The sequence below is a fragment of the Pieris rapae genome, chromosome 8 (assembly GCF_905147795.1).
Source record: "Pieris rapae chromosome 8, ilPieRapa1.1, whole genome shotgun sequence".
NCBI classification, from domain to species: Eukaryota; Metazoa; Arthropoda; class Insecta; order Lepidoptera; family Pieridae; genus Pieris; species Pieris rapae.
Window position 1 is genome coordinate 4,101,533 of NC_059516.1, and position 12,123 is coordinate 4,113,655.

Here is a 12,123-nt window from a genome sequence, read left to right on the forward strand (position 1 = left end):
GGTATTCAAATTCAATATGTAACAGAGGAATCTCTATCTCTATCAATCTTTATAAATAACAGTCCACAGACTAAAGAGGTATGTGTCATAAAACATATAATTCAAATTGTAACCTTTTTATATATAAAAAATCATATATCGGTGAAACGATTAGATTTTTTTTAAGACTGATTAAGTTACTAAAAGAATAATATATGAATAATTTTAATAACGAATCGTTTTAGTAAAACGGTAATACTGCCTACCAAGTCAAAAATTAATGAAATAATTTACTAGATTTAGCGTTTATAAGAACCAATTTAAGTCATTCACAGCCATTTTCTTAACCGCCGAAACCTACCAACATTACTGATGAAAACGCGTCAATTTTCCTATTTCACCAAAATACATTTCTTTTGGCGGGCCTTACAACATTTGATACCGTATTTTTTGATATCAAAAACATTAATTAACATATAACAATCAAATTAATTGTGTGCATATCAATAATGTTGGAAAAATTAATAAAAAATATAATACTTGATGACTAATTAAATTTCGTCCATAAATATTCCAGTTAATTATCTCATATTACACGTTGCTTAATTAAATAAATTATAAAAAAGATTCATTATTGATATGCACAATCGGATGGAATATTTTATCTAACCATAGTATAATAATAACATTTTTCGAGCAATCAGCATCGGGTGATAATTATTGTACCATGGTACCTTAACATACTTTATACAATACCGTCACTCCATATATCGACCACGTCGATTATTTATCACTCAAGGCACTGTATTTAGATAACGTATGCACTAACATACTGGCAATAACTGCGGCTGCTGTAAATGAGCTGGGATTCGAACCTGCAATAAATAATATAAAAAAATATTTAATATTACTAAAATTTCTTATTTAAAATGGGCTAGTTTATGTAACCTTGGAGTGTGTCGCTCAGAAAAATTTTTTTTCGTAAGAGCAATGTTGGCTGGGTTTGAACATGAGTCTCTTAAGCTGCTGAGTCATGCGTTCACGTCATCCGTATCACGACAGTACAGAAATATCATCACCTCCTTGTCTGGCAAGTTAATCACCTACTTGTCTGCCAAGGGCTAGTGGTTATAGTGTTTTTTATTAGTTATTATTGGGGTTTGAAGGCTAGTATTGGTTTAACACCTAGAGTACATTGGCTTGCTATCCATTTCCTTCCCAATTCCATTACCCATTACATTAAACACCACCCTCGTAATGTGGTGCGGAAATTCAAGGACTATTCATAAGTTTAGCCAGCACCGAATTAAGTGTTTTGCATTGTACCAGGTCGGCGAGACGCCATCAATTAAATTTTAGTTACACTCATTAATTTCCTATTATTATCGACCATCACAAAGCTTTGCCTGTATGTTATGTTATTTTTCTCAAATGGCTGGGATATTCGACCGTCTCAATATATTTTTTTTTACCTAAGTCGTCTCATAGCGTATCCAAGATATAAAACATTTGCATGAACTTATATCGTAATATATTAGTTGCGACATATTATACTGAAGAAATAAGACAACAAAAATCACGGATGATAAATGGTCGCTGAAATTACCGTGGACATGATAAATAGCAGAATCGTCCCATGCCCCCCACAAGGTTGGGGCTAACAGTATAACTTATTTGCGAAACTCGCTGATTTTATTAGAATACTTAATCAGGTTTCTGGGAATGAGAATTTCTCAACCTAATTTCATTTTAGTTGTTGAAATCAGTTATTTTGTTTATAGTGTCGTTTATTTGATTCTATTTCTCTACGCCTAGCACTACGCTACGAGCTACGAACTAATATGTATATATATAATTATTTAAGAAGATTAGATACCGCGTCGACCAATACATGGCAGTATTGAAAACAGGTATGACACATACATGAAAAAATCTACATATTTACAAAGAATATTCTCAGTCTCATTATTTTCCAGAGTATGGTAAAGTTATCAACTCCACAGCGACAGGCTGGAGATGACAGTCGATTAAAATCTCCATACCGCTATTATTTAATATAGCCATAGTACATGTGTTGCGTATTTTTACCCGTAGTATAAAAAAGGGTTGTTATAAAAAATCGTAATAAATTAAAAATGAATAAAATCAAATGTCTCAAAAATGGAACATACAAGAATCATAAGTAATATCTGTTCCATAGGGAACCTGGCCTGCAATCAATGGTATTGCATTGCATTTTGACATAAGTATTTTGATCGCCATACCTGAGGCAGTAAACATAGATAGATGCGGTGATCGAGCCACAGCGAGGGTCAGATTGGTTGATCGAGTAAACGAGGGCCGAGTGGGCTGCGTAGCCTCACATGTTAGACTTATTGCGGCCCTCACTGTCGTCACTCGAAAGCGAAGTGGCCTCCAACTCGACCGTAGCCCGTAGTCATCCGCCGTTGATACTTCGGTGTGGTCGTTCATTGACATCCATTGCTCCATCTTAGGGAATTATGCATTCGCTTCGTAAATTTATTAAATATTTATTTATTTAATTGTAATTGATAGCTACCTCGGATAAAAAAAGTCTAGCTATTCAAAGGGGGCACGCTGCTAATATCTTCGGAACCTTACCTAAAAGGACTCCTTTTAATAATATATTTTAGTTATTGTTATATTATTTTATGTCACTGGTAATGTAGGTAACTTTATATACGTTTATAGTAATAATTTATATGAATAAATTGTAGAATACGGTACATTACAAGTAATTAAGTTTTTTTTAAACAAGCAGGCTTGTTACTAAACAATAATATGTTGAAAGCCTATAGACCAAGAGCAGGCATGCATGACCGGCATCTGAGGAGTCTGTGTAATGATTTGAAGGCTTCAAAGTGGTATTGGCCCGAAAATACGTGCCAGCTTAATATATAAAGCGGTAGTTTACGGCAAAGAGGTTGCATGAAAAGCGGTTCTCAGACAAAGGATGAAAAAGGTTACTAAATTTAAACGTATTGCGATTAATAAGAGTATAAAATTTTTTATCAAGGTTTTTATACTGCAATTGAAATACAACTTATACGGTAATATTTTTATTTTACAGCAGTTGTATACAATATGCGAGGCAAACTTTAATATAGCCGTACCTTCTCTGGCCTTCCATCGATATACCAAATAATGTTTGCTGGAGGCATTGCAGGCCCTGTCGAGCAATTCAAAAGTACGTCCTCTCCAACTTGCACACTCCCTGGTAGGCCCGATATCACTGGGTCTTCTTTCAGCGTCACTACAAGATAATGAAATAAATAAATCGACTATACTATTAACATGTCACATTTTCTTTTAAAATACTTAAGTACATGTTTATGGTTCTCCCAAAATTAGCCTAAATTTCTGTGTTTTAACAAACATCGTAGAAGGGCAGTTTTAGTAAGCCATTGAACTTAGTAGTGGAAGAAATTATTAGGGCGACTTTTACTACTCGTAATAATTAATAGATGAACTGCATTGAAAAAGCAAAAAGTTGAACAAAAGTTAAATCTTTATCTGTTTATCTGCTGAATCTTTTACGGAGAACACACCAATAATCAGTGTAATTATTCTAATAAGAAGATAAAAAATCGAGAAAGAATAGTGTATGCAAAAACGCAAAATGAGTAATTAAGAGCAGGTCAGTAAACGAGAAAAGACTCGTAGATAAGATTATTGTGCGCTGTAATATAACAGTATAAAGAGGTTTGTAGTCATTGTTTGTTGTGTACAATACTGAATTAGGGCTAATTATTTTTTTATTTTTAAAGAAACTACTATATAAGGCTTAACACATAAACATATATTAGTAGTATTTTTAAATAGTATATTATAATGGAGGGTATATAATATAATAAATAATATTATATAATATAATATGATATAATAATATAATAAAGGACAGATATTGCACACCCATTTTAGCGGGTGCGTTACCGGCCTTAAGTATTAGATATATAGTTAGTAATACACGTACCAGCCACCGTTAAATATTTTGTTTGATTCACAACTTCAAACCTAGGCCCTTCTGTCGATACTTCACATGTGAATGATATCCTGGTGTTAAATCGCTTGGGTAGAGCCACACTTATTGAGCACTTGTTCTCGTCACATGTACCCCTGGTAACGCCACCAGTTGTGTTAAAGGTTCTTGTTGAGGGCTAAAGAATAAAGGCAATTTAGTTTAGTTTTCATATATTGAAATTAACGATAATAAAATAAATGCTTTTCTACATTGCTTTACTAGTTCAGAATAATTAATCCGATACTAAATTCTGTAAAGAAGCGAATCGTAAACCTTTTCTCAAAGATTGAACAGCCATCGCTAGAGATGATGGCTGGTGAATGCTATGTATTTGATCCCTTGAAGGACGGAACGGGCTTTGGTATAGTAAACTAATTGTGCAGATACGTTAGGCCCGTCTCCCTCCATAGCATAAGCATTAGCGAAGATCAGGCGGAAAATAATAAACGGCTCTAATGTAAGTCTTTTGTCCAACTTTCATTTTGAAGTAAGAACTCTTGGACCGAGGCTAGGCGCTAATTAAAGATTTATATTGGCCTCTGGCAGTACTGGTGACCCAGAGTTGGTGCTTTTCTTGCTCAAAGAATAAGTATCGCAATACAGCGAGGAAATGCTGCCAGCATTGGATTCACAGCCATTGGTACCAAACTTTTATAATTTGTTTTGGTTTTATATTATTTTTTCTTTACTATTTTTACTGTAATTTAATATGAATTTATAAAATGTTGTTGCTTATTCATTCATTATGAATCATCGTAAAACCATTAAAAAAAAGGAAAAATCGTAAAACCGTTATATATTTTTTGCCGTCAAAGTTACAGCCACCAATCAAGTTTTGCATTGATTGTTTGATGTCCCAAAAAAAGCGTACACAGCAGCAAACGACATTCAGCTATGAGTGCGATAGGATAACTTTATCAGACAGATTCACTCTCTCGATGTGAAAATCGATATTTTCCTTGAACAAAGGGGTAGAAAGAAAAAAGTATCTTTTGAAAATGGCTCGGCTCACTAGTTATGCTATAACTGAATTTTCAGTTTCATTGGCGTTGCACGGGAAAAGTGTTATAAAATATTCTGTTCGCGGCATAAATTGAGGGAAAATGAATTTATAATTTATTGGTACTGTGTTTATTGACTAGCTTGCTAACACGGCTGTGCGCGGTGATTTTGACTGGGTCTTGTTATACTCTAGATTATATTAACACTCAAGCTTCTCATACCATTCTTAGGACAGGTTTTTAACTAATAATAAAGGCTTTTAATCTCGTTCACAGCCGTTCAAAATATAAAATTATAGAAATGATAGAAATGACTCTGATGTCTCAAAACTAACACAGGCCCACTTTTAGCTACACTCCCAAATACATGCACACCCATTCACACACTCACTTGTTTTTTTTACAATTAAAATTATTTTTTAACTGTTTTAAACATTTACCATGTGTCACGGAATAATTGTCTTCTAGTTACCCACAACACAGGTGTGTAATGGAATGAATATGAATAAATATAAAAAAAGAAATATGAATCTTGTCACAACCCTTTTGTCATTTATAAATATGATTTATTTATTTAATTCAATTTAAAATAACGTAAATAACGAGTAACGTAACCCTTAATAGAACAGGAGTAAACCATATTTTTGCTTCTGTTACATCATGTAATTAATTTTACGTTAGGTACGTTAGGTACACTTCAAAAAGTGCATTAGCTCCTAGCCGAGGTCCGAATACACGACAGGTGGAAAACCGCATATAACGCTATTAATATGCAGACGTAACGAAACAATCATTTCAGATAGTCTTTTCATTCCAACAGGTGGTATACAAGCGTGTTTATTAACAACACTAAGAGCACTTTAAAACTTTAAGTATTCAAGTTTAAAGTTTGTATCATAAAATGCAAAATAAACTGTTATTTGCAAGAGAAAAACGGCATATTTTCCTGCGGAATGGAGATCTCAATTTTCTCGTCACTTAGATATTATATATTTTATTCTTGCTATAGACTATATATAGAGGACAAATTTTTGTTTTTAATTAATTTTATTACTCAAGATGTCATATGGAACATCGTGTAATGGTTGGAGCTCTTTACAAACGTTGTGTAAAAGAAATATACTTGGCGATTAAAAAGAGAGGCGGAGAGTTTGCCAGTTCTTCTCTTCCGTTCTACGCCCTTCCTATTTATTTATGTTTATGTTCCTGTTATTTATGTGTATTCCTATTTATTATGTTACCTACATGAATAAATTATTTTTGATTTGTTTTGTCGTATTAATCTCTATGCCTATATTAATTAACATATAAATTTAAGCATGCATTGTATGTGCAAACGGTGTGAGAAATTAAACCAACCTGTTGCCCAGGCATATATCGAAATATTTCGTTGTTATCACGGTACCACTTCACTGAGTGGAGGGCTGGATCCCCTCTCTCCTTAACGTAGTGGCAAGCGAGGTACGCGTCCCTCCGGGGGTCACCATACTGCGGTACCTCCAGGTATGTAATGTTGTGAGCGGTGGCTATAACTGTAAAGAGAAAACTTCGCTGTAGTTAATTGTTTCACAAAAAATATCGGTTGAATAAAAAAATAAGTATTGTACAAGAATGTATTAAACACGTTAAAACATTCCCTTTTTTAATATACCACGTGTATTATACCTAGTATTGAATCATTGATACGTATGAATGACGCCAAGCAAGCGGAACACAGACTATAAAATTTAAAAAAAATGCATGTCTTATAGAATAATTGTAGAAACATTTAACGTGTATCATAATGAACGATTCAGTAGTTCATAAAGTAAAAAGTAAATTTAAAAAAAAGAAATGGAATATAAGATAGAAATAGGTTAAGTTAAATATTTATTGCATAGTTATGCAATACATTATTTATGAGTTATTTCAGACATACTGAATGGAAGTAATTCCATTTTTATTGAAAATAAATTGGTCCCTTTCTTTTTATATAAAACTATCACTTTAATAATATTGATGACGTAAAGATGTTGTAAATTTTGACATTGTGTTCGCCAATGTTAAATCTTAAATGTATCTTTCAATCATTTGACAATGTCTTTGGGGTTCTTTTTTATCAACCACGCAACTTTTCACAAGGCTCTCCATTTTTTTGGTTCAATTTAGGTGACAGTGATATGGTATAATCATAATATTTCATGCCATTTTAAAAGTTCTTCTACGGTGTATATGGGTGGCGCTAGGTTCGGATTAGAACTAATCAGCCAGTAACGTAAATTAGCATTTAGAGGATTTTTTAAATATTTTATTTCGATTAGAAATTATTGCACTTTATCATTTAAATGTAATAAAGTCCCAAACAGATAGGTAAAGGTCACATAACTTGCAACACAAACAACAAAAATATACTTGTCATGCTGGCGATTCTCTTACGAACATTATTTAATGGTATCAAAACATGATCTTGCTTTTCTACTTCACAAAATTCAATTCCTCAGACAACGACAAATGAGGCTATCTGCCAAATTTTCGAATTTTGTTCTGCTTTCAGCCGTGGGACTTGAGAATATTTGAGATTTATTTGGTACGTCATAATATTATCTTTTTAGCGTGAACTCAATAATAATACGTCTTGTACATATAATCAATGTTTTTATTATTTTAAACAGAACTAGGACATACGTTTGGCCCTAATTTCACCTGATGTTAAGTGTTATGCAGCCTGACTAACTAACTGCATAGAGGATGACGGAATTAGGTTGTAAAGTTTCATGAAGCATTCTCCGGAGTGCAATCTATAGAAGACTAAGGGCCTGTTTCACAATGTATGCATAAAGTATCATATAGCTATGCAACACATAAATTATTCGAAAGATAAAAGTTCCGAATAATATACTTTGCATTTCATGACGAATAGCGCTATCTGACAGTCGTGAAACGCAAAAATACTGTTTACCCTACCAATAAGTAGTAAATAGCTTATTTGGAACTTATCCGGACAATGTGAAACAGACCCTTATAGGCAAACATTAGATAAATGTATTATAACGAAAGATGTCTTATAATTATTAGTGACACAAAATCAAACAATTAGCGGGTTACTATGACGTATGGAATTAACTTAGTGTATTTTAAAATACACTAAGTTAATTCCATTTTAATAGCTTCATACAAAAATCGTATTATCGAAAGTCAGTCTGTTACTGTCAGATTTTCCAATTCTCAATTCCGACGCGCCCTGTCAGAGGCAGTCTCGTTAGCGCTTATCAAGTCTGTTGCGGCAGAATAATATAATAAACAGTAAGTATAATACCTGGAAATAGTTTAACGTAAAATCATAATCATGTTGAAATCATTTTATGATTATGATATTCGCTTTATTGATTTGTATACTATAATAGCTATTTTAGAAGATATTTTGTTGAAAATACTGAGGATTTTTCTCTTTAGAAAGAAAGAAAAATATAGTAGCATTTTCCTACTGTTAATTCAATCTGTGGCATCTCAATGAGGTTGCGGAAGCCCGGTTTGATGTAGCGAAATCAGGCATAAGTTTTACGGTTCTTTAAACCAGACCGTGAAACTTTTTCACCAATTTTTAACACATATTGATTGACATTACCATGTGTAGCTACTGTTTAAATAATCTGCGTCAGATATAATTTTGCTCATTTGGAATATAATTTATAAGAAGAAATAAAATTAAAATGTTCTTAATTAGTATTAACTCAGATTATTAGATGTAGAACGTAGACCGTAGAACGAAAAGAACTGAAGAAAACTATTTAATTATGCTATCTACTAGTTAGAGGTTGCGGTCCACATAACAGTGATTAAAACGTATTTAACTTTGTTAATTATTTTGAAAATTAATTTAATCATTATTTTTATATTTTATTTAAAACAATCGTTGAACGTTACAATTTTGTAATTTTGCATTGTGTCAAAAATATGCATTTTATTGACAAAATTTCCCCTTATTTTGGTTTAAGGATGTATTCAATTAATTTTGAAAACATATTCCCACCTGACGGAATATTTGGTATAAGTTTAGCATTTGACGTGTGTGTCGTCGTGTATTTCGGACACATAAATCGAGCATAACGTGACCTTGAAACAAGTAAAACTTTTTAGTACTATAAATATTAACATCACTTTTACATTATGTAGCCTTTGTACTTACTTTTGTAAAAACATACTATAATATTGTCTTTTATTTACATAACTTTTACACATTTAAAGAAAAACACTTTTTTAACGGATTATAGATATGTATTATTATATTTAAACTTATAATTATTTGTACATAATTTTAAATTTAAACCGACGTTTCGCGTGCTTTACAGCGTGCGTGGTCACGGTGACTGAAGACAAAGGTGTTAAATGTCAAAAAGTATTACAGCTGCAGAAAATGTTGTGTTATCTGTATTTATTTCCCCGGAGTTGGTATCGACTAAAAGATGTAGGGTTTTTGCAGAAATTGCTCACGGTGTCCTCCATTTTCGCGGGTTGTATATTTTGAGATTTTAATTTGGATATTATTGGATCCCAGGTGTTTGATAATTTTAGGCCGTCCTCTCTATTGAAATTAGCGTGTTTTTTGATTTCAATGGCTTCGCGTACCAATCTTGGGAAGAATCTTTTTTCTTTCGCAAGTACTTTCGGTTGGTCAAAGCGTATGTAGTGATTAGGCCTATCTAGTGTGTGTTCACAGACTGCTGATTTTGTGTGTCGTCTATGTCTTATGTCCGCGATGTGTTCCTTGAGTCTGCTGGACATATTGCGTTTAGTTTGCCCTATGTAAGACAGGCCACAGTCGCAATCCAGTTTGTATATACCTGCATCTTGCAATGGGGTGTTACTTTTGATTGGTCTTAGGAATTGCTGAATCTTCTTGTGCGGCTTGAAAATTGTATTAATGGAAGCTCGTTTTAGGACCCGGCTAATTCTATCTGTAACTCCCTTCACATATGGCAGGTAAGCTGGCTGGCGAGGAACTGTTTGTGTCTTGTTTTTGTTTCTGTGATGCAGCCGGGGGATGCGTTCTTGATGTTTTCTTTTTGAAAAAGAAAACAACAACTGTCTGCCCTTTTTGGACATTTTAATTATACGCAAAGCAGATGGCACACTAGGTCACACAATACACAGAAAGGCAACCCACACAGATAGGTACCTCAATGGTGAATCCCACCACCACCCGTCACAACTGCTCTCTGTCGGTAAATGTTTGTTTCAGAGAGCCCAACGTCTTTGTGATGCGGCCCACCTCAAGGAGGAACTACAGCATGTCAAACAGGTGCTACACCGAAACAAGTTGCGCATCCCCCGGCTGCATCACAGAAACAAAAACAAGACACAAACAGTTCCTCGCCAGCCAGCTTACCTGCCATATGTGAAGGGAGTTACAGATAGAATTAGCCGGGTCCTAAAACGAGCTTCCATTAATACAATTTTCAAGCCGCACAAGAAGATTCAGCAATTCCTAAGACCAATCAAAAGTAACACCCCATTGCAAGATGCAGGTAGATACAAACTGGATTGTGACTGTGGCCTGTCTTACATAGGGCAAACTAAACGCAATATGTCCAGCAGACTCAAGGAACACATCGCGGACATAAGACATAGACGACACACAAAATCAGCAGTCTGTGAACACACACTAGATAGGCCTAATCACTACATACGCTTTGACCAACCGAAAGTACTTGCGAAAGAAAAAAGATTCTTCCCAAGATTGGTACGCGAAGCCATTGAAATCAAAAAACACGCTAATTTCAATAGAGAGGACGGCCTAAAATTATCAAACACCTGGGATCCAATAATATCCAAATTAAAATCTCAAAATAAACAACCCGCGAAAATGGAGGACACCGTGAGCAATTTCTGCAAAAACCCTACATCTTTTAGTCGATACCAACTCCGGGGAAATAAATACAGATAACACAACATTTTCTGCAGCTGTAATACTTTTTGACATTTAACACCTTTGTCTTCAGTCACCGTGACCACGCACGCTGTAAAGCACGCGAAACGTCGGTTTAAATTTAAAATTATGTACAAATAATTATAAGTTTAAATATAATAATACATATCTATAATCCGTTAAAAAAGTGTTTTTCTTTAAACATACTATAATATATAATAACTACATCAAATTAAAAAAAGTTATTTTTAGGACTTGCTCTTCAGAATTAACGAGCCGTAGTTGTCGATAATTCGAGTAGTCAATTACCGATCGTGTATCAAAACAAAAATAATTGAAGGAATTGTGACCTAACTAGGGTGCCTTCAAGTTAATGTTATAAGTGTGTGTACGACGCACACATGGATCACCTACATGGCTTTTGAAGAATTATCAAATCTCATCGTGAGCCTAATGCCTTATTGCGACATAAATCAGATCATCAAGGATGATACTTGAATTGAAATAATGTATTACTCGTTAAACAGATTAGTATGAATAAGTTTTAGGCTTAGGGACGATCTTCCTACTTAATCAGAAACTAACTATCGGTCCAGTCTGCGAAGTTAAAACAGATTCCGAATTTTGATTGAAAAAGGTTAAACGTTCAATAAAATAAACCCTAGTTGATGTAACGTCGAAACTATAAATAAGTTTTAAATTCAACAATAAACAAAACGAACGGGATTTGACGGCAATTGTTTTTCATTGTTTGCTTTAAATATTTTGAATAATTTATTCCGATATTATTTTAACTTCAGTAACTTGAATATTGACAACAAATCGGGTTAGCGCTGCCCTCGTTAGATAAGAGAATATATTAGTTTACTGTAGTAGTAATTCAACTAAAATTCAAAAGGGTTTGATGTTTCTCCTTCACGCACTACCGATTTTGATTAAAGTCTCGATAGAACACTACTAGAACATCAATACTCGAACACTCAAACTTTTGTTTTCTAATTGAAAGCGCACATGATGTTGCATGGATTAGAATACCTCTCATGCTTTTCACCGGTTATCTAAAAGGTTTTAATTTAGTACAATTGAGTCATCACGCTAACCTGTAGTAAGGCATTTTTTAATGGTTTTAAGTTGATAAACGCATGTGATATTACCGAAAATTTGATATGTAAGTCATAGTTTTTTACTTGTGACGA

The 12,123-nt window shown here is 33.7% G+C and overlaps 1 protein-coding gene across 1 annotated transcript in view; it reads right to left on the reverse strand.

Annotated features, from left to right (window-relative positions):
* Positions 1-215: 215 nt before the first annotated feature.
* Positions 216-12,123, reverse strand: part of LOC111002849 — a 31,804-nt gene continuing 19,896 nt past the window's right edge. Inside the window, exons 2-6 of the mRNA XM_022273108.2 lie at positions 6,382-6,554; positions 3,974-4,157; positions 3,114-3,253; positions 2,244-2,469; positions 216-854 (exon numbers count right to left, since the gene is read on the reverse strand). Coding sequence (XP_022128800.1) covers positions 763-854; positions 2,244-2,469; positions 3,114-3,253; positions 3,974-4,157; positions 6,382-6,554 — 815 coding nt within the window. The 3' untranslated portion in view covers positions 216-762. The remainder of the gene's footprint in view (positions 855-2,243; positions 2,470-3,113; positions 3,254-3,973; positions 4,158-6,381; positions 6,555-12,123) is intronic.